Genomic DNA, 15,195 nt, shown 5'->3' with positions numbered 1-15,195 from the left:
AGTGGTGCTGAAAGGATGTTTATAACAATGGTTTGCTGCTAATATTTAAAAAAAATATATGTTCAGTTTATTCAAAGAACAGTAAGAATGCACACATGTATATGTTAATACGTATTTAGGCGTGAGATTAGTACTATAATCCTCTTTGGCCTATATAGGCCAGGTCATTTTCTTTCCTTGGTTTGTGTCCCTGATTTCAACGGTGGAACATTTCTTCTGCTGGGATTCTGCCTGTTGTGTAAACGCAAGAGGGAACCCCAGTGGCAGTGGTGAGCCATCCAACATAACTGTGATCTTGTATGAGTGGGACAATTGTTTTTTGTTTGTTAACTGCTAAGTGTCTTCTATGCATATACTGTAAATAAGTGTTTGTGTGTGTGTGTGTGTGTGTGTGTGTGTGTGTGTGTGTGTGTGTGTGTGTGTGTGTGTGTGTGTGTGTGTGTGTGTGTGCGTGTGCGCAGTGGGGGGCTGGGAGTCGACCAAAAGCATTTCACAGCTTTAAACGCTATTTGATGAAGACTGGAGGGCACGACAATCGCAACAAAGCTGTCAGTAAAGCTTACTGTTGCAGATAAACACATAGTCGCCTTGACAACATCTGTCAGTCACTTTGTGCATGTGTTTCTATAGATAGGGTAATATTGGGCAGTACACACATTAACACTCACAATTAAATTACTGTAATTACTGTATTGCATAATAACCAGTAAATTTGCAACATTAGCGGCCCTGGAGGTGGCTTAATATGAGACAGTGAGGTATTGTAAAATTCAGAGGGATGCTATTATGGAATTGTATGTTTAGGCTTAACATTTATTTGGCAGCTCAGGCAATTCAGGGTATTTTCAAAATCACCTTATTTTATCTAGTTGAATCAAAGTCTGGTAGGTAATTAGGTTGATGGTGTCTTGGACTGAATAAGTGGCTAAAGGACTGAATAAGCTTTTAGTTACCTGTGCAGACTCCGGAGTTGGTGATGACAGTGGCGTCAGTCCACTGGTCAGCGCTGGATACAGAGTAGGAGCGCTGGTGCATGCCTTCCATGCCACGATTGTTGAATGATACCAAGCTGACACCACTTGCCACTTGAGACGCAGATAAGCTGCTAGTAACTGAACCTGAGGAAGGAAGTCCAGGTTCAGTGAAAGTTCAGTGTGAGAGCAAAGAAACAATGGAGATCACACAGGCTAATTTCTGAAACTGAAACAATCGAAAATTGGTTGACTGAGGTCTGACTAATACCTACTGAAATCCATAATTCAAAAACTATTCTGATATTTAATTGCGAGTATCTGCCCTCCACTGCCAAAATAAAAATACGGATTTGTGCAGCTTTATTTTAAATGATCAAGCATAATTTAAATAATTAAAGAAGAGGTACTGCTGTCTTTGATTTACTAAAAACCCAAAAGGCATGGGAAAGCTGTTATCTCAGCCCACTGATTTCCCTTAAGTATTGTTTTTGTAAAATCTTTAAAACTGACTCAAATTGGAAATTTTTAAGATACTTTTAGGGAGCGTTTTATTTTTCTATACTAGGCATCCAAACACATACACCATACACACAAAGACAGGAGGGCAATAAAAGGTAGCCTCTTAAAAGCTTGCTGCTTAAATCAAACCCTTAAGTGAGTGGCTGCGTAGTGTAACAGCCGGGTGAATCATCTCTCCCTGCCTCCCCCCTCCCTTCCTTATTTTAGCTCATTTCTTGGTGCTTGCTGTGCAGAGCCAGGACTCTGATTGCATTAATATTCATGACAATAATTAGTACATAGTACAGCTTACTGAATATTCATGCTATTAGCTCCCTTTTCCCTGTGTGCTTCATGTGTGAGTGATCTAACACGCTGCCTCTTAAAAGCTGCTTTTGTGTTTGTATGTATGTGTGGGTGTGCATCAAATAGAGGAGCACTCGTGTGGCCACCTTTTGTTTTACAACCTCTTCCTTCAGGTGATAAGAAGTATTTTGTGTTTTTCAAGGCTTTTAGTCTGATGCTGCTTTTTATTTAATCTTTCTTAATATTTATTGACTCAGACAAAATAAAAGATTCTTGCTTTTATGGAGAAGAAGCAGGAGCAGCAATTAATGAAACAATTAAAAATAAATGTACCCATGACCGTCTAATTGCTGTTATATCACAGTCTTACAGTAGTTTATGCAACATGCTACTGCAGTTGCTAAAAAAGCAGCAAAACAAAACAATACCACAATATGATATTGATGTGTAACACTATAATCAAATCAGCATCTGGAAATACAAATGTCACAAATGTACTCTCACAAACATGGTCTGCCCCGGGACCCACTAACACTGAGCTGGGTGGCAGCGGTAGTGTTCACCCACCAGATGCCACCAAACTCACCTGCACTGCTTGTGATTAGTGTGAATGCACCAGGCCCGCTCTACTAAAGAACGGGCCAGACTAAACTAAAACCCCTCACTGGGGAAACCTTAATTAACTGGACTCAGGGGGCCCAGCTCAACGTAGAGCCAATGACCCAGACCACAGTTAATCCCTCACTGGGAAGGATTAACACACTTAACAGTGTTTACCAGCCACTCAACCTTAAGGTGGCCCTGCTAAACTGCACAGAAGGAGAACCCAAATGCAAAAACCCACTTGAACTTATATATTCAATATTTTAATAGTTAAACAACATTCACACAAGGTGCAAAGGCAGACTTACAAATACAAACAAAAGAAATCTAATTAAGTAAAATCTTCTAAGGTTCTAAACACAGGGGCTTTATATATATATATATATATATATATATATATATATATATATATATATATATATATATATATATATATATATATATATAAACACTATACATTATACACATTTTGTGTATTTAGGAGGCTCACAAGTACCATCATTTGTTGCGATTCTATTAACGTTCCTCAGACCGACATCTTCCACAACACTTATCGGCCTGCAGTTTGTAGCTAACCGTTTAATTATGGCATTTGTTAGCTTGCCTTGCTTTTGTTTATACGTCTCCCACACGCTACATCCAATGTAATCTGCCAAAGTCTCCCTCTGCTGTTTGTTTGGGTGGGTGATTTGCTGTGTATGTGTGTATTGCATTTCATACTTGAGACTCAAATTACTACGGTGATTCAGCTAATTCACATTCAGCTTTGCCGTTGATAAATCGTTTCCACGAACTCCGCCATGTGGAAGAGATTTAAATTGATAATGTCCACGTAAGACACTTTTATTCTATTCGGTTCCAGTTCAGTTGGCGCTGCAGCGGTCTTAGGCCCCGCCCCCAAAAGCTTTGATTAGTTGAGAAGTGAATCTCAGGCCACTACTGATTAACAGCCCACTCCTCCTGTGACACTTTGTTTGTCTGTACGAATATTCAGAGCCAATGAGCAAAGGACTTTCCCAATATTAATAATACAAACAAACTGCATTAACACAGATCAATGGGCGTTTAATGCGTTAATGTGCCCAGCAATAATACAGTATGTATATTACACAGAACTTAAACGCAAGACTTAACTCGACTTTAAACACTAAACTGGACTTGAATTTTAAACACATGAATAGAACTTAAACACAACGACATCTAATCCGAACATACAATTATAGACGTCACAAACACCAACCGTATAAAAGAAACAGCCCAACAACAAGGCATGAGGGAGGAAACTTTAAATACACAGCACATAGGTGGAGGTGAGACAGGCAGGGAGAGACAGAACCTATGAAAATCAATGTGCACAAACACCAAACACAAGGACAAAAGCACCTCCAATGGCTCGAGGGACGGATTCTCACCAAAACACAGTCGCTCTTTCATTCGTCCTCATATCTTACCTGTAGACTGTCCAAGTTGTAGGCTGCTCATGTCTTTAGTCAGTCCGTTGATGTTAGGGCTTGGCATGGCGGCACAAGTGGACACCGCACGAGGTGGCCTTTTCCCTGGCACCTTTACTGTAGTCCTCAGCAGATCGATTTCTTTGCCATGTACATTTTGCATATAGTCCTGACAGAGGAGGGATGCAACATACAAACACAGTACAACACAGGTAAACACAAAGTATATAAAAAATATGAATACACACATGTTTATACTTATATTTTGAATGCACCGACACGCACTGCCTGCAGGTACTGTACATATATTCTATAGAAATAAGAAATCCCTCAATGTAACACTAAAAGTACTCCACCACTTGGACTAGTTTTGCTTTTCACTAATATCCCTGAATAAACTGAATCCCTGAATCCTCTGGCTACTCATGTGAATGTATGGACAAAAGAAACTGTTAATAACCAGTAAGAGGAGCTTGTTATATCCACCCCCTACACCTCTGTGGGAGGTTGGTCTCCTCTTCAGCATGAAGGAAACGAAGCTTAAGCAGTTCATTGGACTGGAAATAAACAACAGCATGACATAGTAGAAAGAGGGAATATCTTTGTGAATACCAGCATTTATTAGACTTAGACAGCGAAAAGCATACATAAAAAAGGCGAAGAACCCAAACTAACCCCCAAATAAAAAAAAAACTAAACATAAAATCATGAAACAGAGTTTTTATGAAAGTGAGATTTTTGCTGGGAAACTGACTCAATAAATTTGGTAAAAAAAAAGACTAAATTCATAATTTATATTTTAAAAGGTTTTTATCTCCTTGGAAAAGTTTTTTAAAAGCATTTTTCATAAATTCATAGTATTTTCATACTGTAAAGAAGTTTAAGATAAATTAGGGACTATTTAGGTATAATGTTGTTGATAATATATTTTATGAATAAAGTTGATTTAAGTTAAGACTGGTGTTATGTTACAAGTGCGTCAGTGATCCAGAAATAAACCCAAAAATGTAATCTAAAAATGCGCAATCTAATGCAGCAATGAATGATGAATGAAAATAACTGTCAGTGCTATTTGATATACTGTACAATTACTAAGACGTCTATTTATTCTGTACTTGTTTGTAATTTTAACTATGATCCAACGATCCCCCTTAGATAGCCATTTAAAGGAACCGGGTCGAAAACTGTAGTTGGTCCTCACCAAATTAGAAATACAAAAGCACACTTGTACACACACATGCACGCACACACGCACACAAAGGATCTTAGTCATTTCGCCTCCCTCTGGCAGCTCGGCTGACAAAAGGCCAATTCAAAGCCAAGTGCTCTCGATGGTGTCTTAACAAGCCACCGGAGAGCCCTCGAGCCAGGGGCCTGCTGATTAAACTCTCGACACACATACGCACACACACACAAACCTCCAACAGATTGACCGTGGTAATTGATTCTCTATTTGCATTGAAGAGCTTTCATCATTGGCCTGATCGTCTACACCATGCAGCGGCTTCCAGAACGGATGTGTGTATCGACCAAACACGCTGATGACAGGTGGTGAGTGTGTCTCGGAGAAAAAAATATATATCTGCATTTATCAGTTTGAGTGTCGAGTAAAGAAGGTGTGCTTACAGCCCTTTGTGTGTGTGTGTGCGTGTGCGTGTGCGTGTGCGTGTGTGTGTGTGTGTGTGTGTGTGTGTGTGTGTGTTGTGTTGATGCATAGTCAGTGAGAAAAATGCAATATGAACAGAGTGTTCAATGTTGCTGACAATGCTGGCATACATTAATCCATAAAGAGCAAGTTTGCCAAAAAAAGAATCGATGCTAAAGAGACGGCAGCAGATAAAAGAGGAAAAAAACACTTTGCTGGAAATGTTACATTGTGCCCAGAATGAGCAAGAATTTTATGACCAACTGAAGTTCACATGTATCCAAAACATGTAAATGTATAATACACTAACTCAATATCAGTATTAATGTGAAAGCAATGTTTGATTTGTTATTTAGATTAATCCATCCTTCCATCTTCGATCACTTATCTGGGATCGGGTCGTGGGAGCAGCAGTCTAAACTGGGATCTCCAGACTTCTCTCTCCCCAGATACTTCCTGCAGCCTCTTATGGTGGGACCCCAAGGCGTTCCTAGGCCAGCCGAGAGACATAGTTCCTCCAGCATGTACTGGGTCTTGTCTGGGGTCGCCTACCATGGGACATGCCTAGAACACCTCCCCAGGGAGGCGTGTAGGAGGTATCTAAAACAGATGCCCGAGCCCCCTCAACTGGCTCCTCTCGATGTGGAGGAGCAGCGACTCTACTCCAAGCTCCTCACGGGTGACAGAGCTTCTCACCCTATGTCTAAGGCTGTACCAAGCCACCCTGTGGAGAAAACTCATTTCGTTCGCTTGTATCCGTAATCTTGTCCTTTCGGTCGAAACCCCCATTGAAAATTGGACAATTATAAACACAAAGAACAAAGAAATGGGCAGACACATACAGTGGCAGCACATTAGTGTCAAGCGCTACTGTGGCTAGTTTGTTATCTTATATTATCAAATGTGGAACTTGGGGCAGATTTTCTGCGTTTATTTCTACAGATGCTATAATGTAGACTTATTACAACTACTGTATATGGGTAATTTTAAAAGGAATTTGTGTTACCATAACCATGGGCATTAAAACCAACAGTGATCAGTTTGTAACCTGCTTCAAGAACTGCAAAATACTTAGGCTACTACAGAGCCCAGGCACCCAGCTCTTGGTGTTGCCACATCACAATAAACAGGGGACTCTACCTTGAAAAATACTGCGAGAAAACGAAGACCCACGGCGAGCAAGCTAGCATTTAGCTAAGCTAAAGGCTAAGTGTGTGCTCCATGAACTGCTTGGAGATATAAATGAACTACAAAATACACACCCCAATATACTGCTTATTGTCACTAAAGATTTTAGCCACACAAATCTCAGGTTAAATTTCCTGAAATTTTATCAGAATGTGGATATTGCTACGCGAGGAACAGATGCACTAGATCTGTTTTACACAAACATCCCTAGCACATATTAGGCAGAGTCCTGCCACCATCTCTGCTATTCATACCACAACTCCACAGACTAGTTGTGAGGCAGATAAAAACCTGGTCTTCAGGAGCTATTCCTGCTCTCCAGGATTGCTTTAGCCACACTGACTGTGACATCTTTAGGGAAGCTGCAACAAACAGTGACCACACCTACCTATGAAGTATGCAACATCAGTGACGGGCTACATTAACAAGTGCATTGATGATGTCATTATCTTCCAAACTGTCATCTGGCCAAACTGTCCCAGGCCATCATGAAAACAAAGCATGAACACTACTCTTGTTGGTAGGACCCAGTCCTCACCAGCAAAGTGGCTCAGATCAGGCACACTTGGTTGGAGTTGCTGATGAGCTGCTCTGACTGAACCATATCATCAAGTTCGAGAATGACACAACTATGTTGGGATTGATTAACGAAAACAACGAGACAGTACACAGGTGAGGTGAAACATATTGAAATGGGCTAACAAGAACAGCCTATGCCTCAATATTGACTAAACCAAGGAAATGGTTGTTGACTTCAGGAGAGCACAGGACCACCGCCACTGAGCTGGTCCCTGAAGTATCTGTATTTTCTAAGGAGGTTGAGCAGAGTTCATCTACCACGCCCATCTTCACCACATTCGACGGGGGCTCCATAGAGAGCACCCTAACCAGCTGCATCACTGCCTGGCTTGGGAAGCGCACTGTTTTGACCCACAAAGTCATATAGCGCATTGAGAGAACAGCTGAAAAGATAACCGAAGACCCCCTGTCCATTAAAGTCATCTATACCACACGCTGCATCCACAAAACTTCTAGTATTGTGGATGCCAGTCATTTCTCACACACAACCCTCACACAAACTGTTCCAGGAAGACCAGGGTGGGTAGTTTCAAGCAACAGTGCCGCCCTTTGGTGGAAGCAAAAAATATCCTCATGTAGGCACTTCCTGCTTCATCAGAATCAGTACCGACAGACCCTAAAAAGTGGCCTTCTGGTGTCAGAATTGGACAAAGTTTTACCAAGAGAACCACACTGCCCAAGGGGACTTTTGCTTCTGGTTATGTGCAGGACGCATGGGAGTCCTGGTGTCCTGTGTGCCTGGAGCCACTGTCCTTTGAGGATGCAGAGGATGTATTAATATGTTGGACTTTGATAACAGGACTACTCACTACTCATGATTAGCTTTGGTGGTGTCGTACTTGGAAAATCTGTGGACAGCTCCACTGACAGAAGGAAAAAATGCCCCTGGGGTCTATGGACACTCGGCTGATAATCAGAGGATGACCCAGGTTGAAGGACTGATGAGTAACATCTCAGCCCAGTTGGTGGAAGAAAGTAGACAGACGGATATCATTTGTAGACAGACTGAACACTGGTGAAAATGGTGACAGCCTTGTCTGACTGAAGCCCTGAGTCATGATCAATTAGACTATTGATCTTGACAAATTAGTCATGGATCGTTAAAAATGTAACTACATTGACTGTGTATTATTCGGTCCTTCTCCAATCTATCTATCTATCTACTTTCCCTTATTGTGTTTCCCTCCAAGGACAACTGTTGTACTGATCTGTAAACATCTTGGTCGGCCTCAATCATGCATCTATAATGCATTATGCTACTGTGTGTGTGTTTTCTGTATTATATTATATTGTATTGCAACTTCAGCTTCCACTGTCGGTCAGAGTAGCTGCCAACCGAATTTCCCTTTTGTATGGTCAATAAAATTCATTCTATTCTATCCTATCTTCACTTAGAGGTTAATAACAAATGCTCTTCTCTTGCCTTAAAATTCATCAAACTGTTGCACTCCAGGTCTGTCCAAGTGAGTTCTACACATTTTAGCTGATTAAAAAGTCCAATTTTTATAACACAACTTGCCTTTTAGCTGTGAAGTAGTCCTTCAAAATAAAAGACAGCCGACAGGGCTGTCACATTTGGGCCACTCTGGTATTCTCTGGTATAGCTGGTATTTCAACTCTCCCTGCCCCAGCTACAACTAATAACATTGATCAGGTGTGTTTAGTCAATCAACAGCTGGAAAAGCCAACTGACCCACCTAATCAAATGTTTTTAGCAGGAAGAGTTAAAGAAAACAGGAGGACAGCATCCCTCAAGGACCACAATTTGACACCCCTGCCTTATGAAAAAAGTTGAGTCCAACTGACAGTACGGGGTGTACCCTGCCTCTCGCCCATATGTCAGCTAGGATGAGATCCAGCACCTGTCAATCCTACTGAGGATACTGTCAAAGGTTAAGATGACGACTAGATGGACAGAATGAGTTGGACAACAGAGTGTTGGAAAAGCATCTAACGAGTACTCAGCAACTCTTGGAACTCCTTTAAGATTCCTGAATGAGAAGGTTTGTCAAAACTTGCCATGCACTTAATTAACATCATTAATGTGATTTCTTTGCACATAGTCAGGCAATTAGCAGAACTGATTGAGTTTCATTACATTAGCCTCTGCAAACACGCTAATTGATGCCCAAGCTGCAGATGCAACACGCTCAGGAAAACCTTGCATTTGATGCTGGAGGGGGTTTATGTGTGTTGATGTGTTAAGTGATGAGATTTAGCACTAATTTACTGCATCAGCAGCTCTAATCAGTGATGGACGTGTGCAGTTTGGTGAAGTGTTCTGTACAGCACTTCTGCACAAAGTGTGCTAAAAAATTGTAAGCCCGTAAGCCTTAGCAAATCTAATTCTTTTAAAATTTAACAGTCTCCCGTTTAAAACTTCTATTATGGCTCAATTATTTGGGTGTCAATTTTCAAATAAAACCCATTACCTGTCAAACATTGTACAGTGTAAAATAATGGTTCAGTTTTGAAGTGGCGGTATTACGGTTCACATCAAAGACAAGATTCAAGCCGTGCTCCCCGGCTGTGAAGCCATGTGTTATTACCCATTCCCCACAGAACCTCTGAGACTGGTGGTGTCAACATCCTATTCACAAGCTCTAAATGCCTGCCTACAATGCATTAAAAACAAAGCCATAATTTCACCACAATCTCTGCAGTGACGGCTTAGTGTCGGGACCACAAAGATAATTTGGGTTTTAACCGAACTTTTTATCTGCTTTTACAGTGTCTAAAATCTGAAGTAGTAAATGACTTACTATCTAACAATACAAATATTTAATAAAAACCTTGCCCTAAGGTTAAAAATAATAATAACATAATATTAATAGATCCAGATTTCCTTTCTAGATACTGTTAAATAAAATGTTATTAAATAAAAATAGTGTTTAATATTTTTATTAAAGAATATAAATAAACTAAATAGATAAAATTTGATTTTAGAGGAAAAAAACTCCCAGCAAACAAATTGCTCTGACACACACACACACACTACATTAAAATACATAAGGTCAAACAGTTGATAATACATTAGAAAACCTGATGATACAGTATGCTCTCTAAGTACTCTCACTTTATTAGGTACACTTGTGTGGACCTGTGAAAGTCTAATTCAACTTAATACACAACCTTAATCCTGATATAGTTTGAAAAAGCTGATACTGAAGGATTAGTAACTGACAAACATCTGGAAGGCAGTTTGGCAGCAAGAAAAAAAATGGATTGTCTTTCACAGACAGACTCATCTTAAACACAGCGATGTTTGTGTTGAACAATCCCTTGGACATGCGGAATATTAAACTATGGTAAACTTCAACAAAGGGGCCCGAGGTTACAGTGTTGACCGTGTTGAACGTTTTCTGCTACAAGCGAAGAATGTGAGGCTGTTAAGATCAAAGATTTTCTCTCAGATAAGGGGTGTTCATGAATTCGGTACACAATCAGATGAGAAGCAGGGGAAAAGGGGAACCCTTTTTTGCAATGCAAACCCAGATATTTATAGGTTAAAGAAACCTATAAAGTAGGTGAAGCGAAGCACAGTCACCAGTGGTGCAGATCTGAGCTGGCAGCTCAAAGTGAATGTACAGGTCTGCGTTATGCTGCGTACTAAATAAACAATCACAATTTCTTAGACCAAGAGACATTGGTGACAACAGTGACGTCGTGAAAGATTTTGCAGCAACACTGGACTTTTGTAGCCTTGTAGACAGTTGTTGAAATTATTTAAAACTGCTTTAAACATCAGCGAGAAGCACCAAATTACATGCAGTACTCGCAATCCCGCAAGCCCTGTATAACAACTGCATTACATATAAGGATGTTTAATTGCATTGTTAAACTAAACTAAACTAAACTAAACAAGCTCACCAAAAGCAAACGTGCTGATTGTGGTCTGATAAATGCTTACACATTGTCACAATGGCAGAGTTACTGGAACGTATACACCTCAACTCCACACTGCCCCATAACATAGCATGGCATGGCTAAGCCTAACATTCATACACGCGTATGAGGAGGATGTCTGTCTGACCATTAAATATAATTAAAGCCAGGTCAAGAAAGCAGACTAGCTTGTTGCTGTGCACTGCTTGTAGAGCTTTCAAGATTTGTTGTACTACTGCGACCACTTTCTTATTCATTAGCCAGTATGGTATAGCCCCACTTAAGTCTACAGGTACAAATCTGGCTATGCACGCACAGATCAGTTTACGCATGCACAGATCAATTTATGCACGCAAAAATTTAATGTGACCCTAAATTGACTGCAAACTAATGGTGCGCTAACAGCTGGTTAACGGCCAAAACAACACCCAGTGGGCAGCGGTGAATGGAGCTCAAAATTCTAGCTGGAGAATTTGACGCTGTAGAGGACCTTATCCCCCACAGCACCTTGCAACAGGGCAGTAGCTGCTTCGCTCTCTGTGTCGCTGGAGCACATTGCTGTCTATGATAGACGGCTGTGCTGCAGCTCCACTCTGTCCAATTTTGTGCATTTGCCTGGGCAGGACGGGACGTTCTGTGAGTGGTTGCCTAATATAGACGTAGTAAATTGTGGAACTACAACAGAAATTGTGCTTAGACGGGATTGGCTAAGATAGCAAAATGTTAAATAAGTTGTGAGTGCATTTCTAACTCACCCAATGTTTTACCATGAACCACAGAGTCGTATAAATAGAATAGGCTCAGGTCAGGCTTGAACTTGTTGGTATGTTCTGCTTGACTTGTGCTTTCCTTTTATTGCTGTAACCATTATCCTTGTTGCTGTTATCAGTAATATATTTTTTAACTAATTGTTGTTATGATAGTGCTAGATTTATTCGTTTTGTAGTGTTTGGTAAATCTGCATGCAAGCACATGGATTTTTAGACAAACTGATTATTTTTTTATTTCTACTCAATAACGCTTCTAACATAAGAATATTGTTATTGGAAATATTTTTCTAATATAATGATATTTATAAAAAAAAAAGATTGTAATACATTTGTTGTCTAGCTGTGTATGGTTTTATTTTGATCCTTCAGCAGCTTCTGTTCTAGAAAAATCACTAAAATGCTGTCTAGTCTAAATAACGACATATTTATTTAATCCAAACAGATTGGGCTGTAAGAAGAAGCAATGTGCATGTCTGCATCTCTCCCACAGCATTTCACAACGTTCTTCACCATATAAACTGGAAGCAGAGGAAACAGAGATTAAAAGAAACCACTCTGAAAAAACAGAACAGTGATAATTCCTCTCTCTGGTACATTAGCCAGAATGCTGTGACAATAAACAATTTTCCACCTGGCAGCTCAATATAAGAGTGCTTTGTTAACTAGGCAGCTATACAATCACTACATCATGGGAGCACAGGTTAGACCAACAGGGTGGGGTCTGCTTTGTCCCTGCAGGACTTGAGCTTGAGGTTCTTCCTCTCGTTCATAGAGCAAGTATTTAGTCCCTGCTGAATTGTCAAACTGGCATCACTCACACAATTCAGTGGCATATTTGATTACTATTATTGGTTGGTGGGGTTGTTTTGCGGTCACGTTTGAGTGACAGTGGGGTGTGCTGGATCTGATAAGCCTTGGACTTGTTGATATGTGTTGTAGATTTGCCCTGTTCTTTGCTTGTTATTACCAATACTACATTATTACTGTTGTCAGTTTTTATTTTTTATTATTAGTATTACAGGGGTGTTATTTTGTGTTGTTGGTTGTAGTTTGTCTAGCTCTTTCTACTTCTCTTCTTTTAACTCTGTCACCTACCACATTAAAAATAAAAAATAAAATATTGAGATGAGTATACTACATTACACCCTTAATTGTCAAAAATGCATGCTTAACTTGCTTTACATGCTATATACTAAGCTTCTGAAAAAAAGACTAAGTAGCTAATGATTAACAATTTAAGCTTAGAGATTCTAATTATGAATGAGTGCAATACTTTACAATACATATTTTATCACCCTGTACTTTAAATCTACACTAACAACCTACGTCAAATCTGTAAGTAAAGACAAAAACAAAAATGTATCAGAAGCTCATATTAAGTGCAATTATCATAAGTTCCCAGTTAAATTCTTGGTGATGGAATATGTACATTGAATAAATTTACTATTTTTTTCTCATGGCAGAATAAAAATCGAAAGAAAATAGTATACAATACAAAACGGAGATCAGAGAGAAAGAAACTGCATGCTGCAAAGTGTGTGTTTGTTTGTGTGTAATTGTACTTCCAACGGAGTGAGAATGTAAAAGCATATTTAACTATCTAAGTGTGGACATTTTGACAAAGTGAGGCCATTTTGCCAGTCCTCACAACTTTGAAGGCCTGTTTGAGGGTTAAGATGTGATTGTGATAGTATTCGAATTGGCTAGGAGTAGAGCAAGGGTTAGACATCAGCATTTAGCTGTGATGGTTAGGATTAGGGTGAGGGGCTAGGGAAGGCATTATGTGAACGGTGGTCCTCACTTCCATGTAAGTACAAGGGCGTGTGTGCGTGCGTGCGTGCGAGAGAGAGTGACAATAAAACAGCTTCAGGGCATAATATTGTACCAACAGTGCAGAGAGCTGGGGCAATTAGCAGAGACATTACAGCTGATATTTCTATAATCAACAGCGATGTGGGCAAACAGATGACGAGTCCTAATTAATACACAAGCCATCAACACGAATTCTAGAAACTGTCTGGCAATAACAGCAGAATGATGAAGAACAGCAGATCAATGGAGGTCAATGCAGGCTGCCAGAGTGAAGTTTAATAAGCATACAGAGAGTGTGATTGCATGTTGTTGCATGATTAAGATATGCTATAGATGTGTCTGTGTCTTACATGAAGGCTGGGGTGGTAGGTGAGCAGTCCGTTGTCACACAGTGTCACATACTTCTTCTTCCACTCCTTATTAAGGGATTTACCGCTTCGCTTCAGCAACATGCCCTGCAAAGAAGAAACGACAACATACTATTTTTTTACAAAAAAAACTAATCTTCTTGCACATCAATCACACATAAATGCTACAATTGAAAAATGCTCAGTCACAGGTGTGATAATAGTGATATATCATCTTACAGTATCTAACACGTCTAGTTTCAGTGTTTCCATTATATGTTTAATCTGTGCAAAGTGAACTCAAAACCACTGCTGATGGTGAATGACAAAGCTGCTATTTTTGTAGATCTGCAGTAAGATATGCAGACTATTTTTTTTCATCACGCAACACATTATAGTGTCACATAGTGATGTGGAAACCAATGAGTTTGTGTCTATTTGCGCATTTTCACAAATTCCTTCATTATGACTTTTATATAAATCGTGTATTTGGAGTATTGGTAACAAGCCTAAAGTAACAATAACAAGCTCATTCGTCCTTACAACTATATCAGGACTTTACACCGGACAAAACCACTCATTGCAAAGAAGCAGCAAAGAGAAGAGAAGTTGGAAGCAAATCATCAGTTATTTAATTATGTGACTTTTTCCTCTCTCTCTTTAGGCTTGTTAACAGCCCTTTCTCTCCTACGCACATCAGCCATGGCTGACTGACGTTTAGGCCGAGCAACCGCCTGCTCACCCACCCACACTTCATTTTTGCCGGATTCATTAGGTGAGAGAGTGAGAGCAAGAAGGTCAAACAGAAGGCGAGCAAAAGAGGGTCTGAAATGGGAGAAAGAATGAGATCAAAAAGAGAAAAGAAAGAGAAAGCGGTGTGGGGGGGTAGTGGGAGGTGACGGAAAGGGATAAAACTGTCCACTGATTAGCAATTACAACCCTACTACCGCGCGTGTCACTTCAGTGGACCTCTACAACATTAACACTCCAACAGAGGATACTAGTAGAGCCCAACCGTGAAGGGAGGAATGGTGGGGGCTACAGGCGCCACACAAAGAAGGGGGGGGGTGAAATGGATAGGTTGGCTGATAGACAGGCCTGCTCTCTGCTCAACTTTCATTAAAGCAGTTTTGGTGG

At 40.2% G+C, this 15,195-nt stretch overlaps 1 protein-coding gene across 4 annotated transcripts in view; it reads right to left on the bottom strand.

Annotated features, from left to right (window-relative positions):
* agap1 (ArfGAP with GTPase domain, ankyrin repeat and PH domain 1) overlaps positions 1-15,195 on the bottom strand; it is a 133,353-nt gene that overhangs the window by 39,425 nt on the left and 78,733 nt on the right. For all 4 annotated transcript variants that reach the window (XM_029133855.3, XM_029133865.3, XM_029133838.3 and 1 more), the window contains 3 exons: positions 14,062-14,166; positions 3,833-4,001; positions 954-1,118 (listed from right to left, as the gene is read on the bottom strand). In XM_029133855.3, the coding sequence (XP_028989688.1) occupies positions 954-1,118; positions 3,833-4,001; positions 14,062-14,166 (439 nt within the window). The remainder of the gene's footprint in view (positions 1-953; positions 1,119-3,832; positions 4,002-14,061; positions 14,167-15,195) is intronic.

The sequence above is a fragment of the Betta splendens genome, chromosome 2 (assembly GCF_900634795.4).
Source record: "Betta splendens chromosome 2, fBetSpl5.4, whole genome shotgun sequence".
NCBI lineage: Eukaryota > Metazoa > Chordata > Actinopteri > Anabantiformes > Osphronemidae > Betta > Betta splendens.
This window is presented reverse-complemented; position numbering and strand designations above follow the sequence as displayed.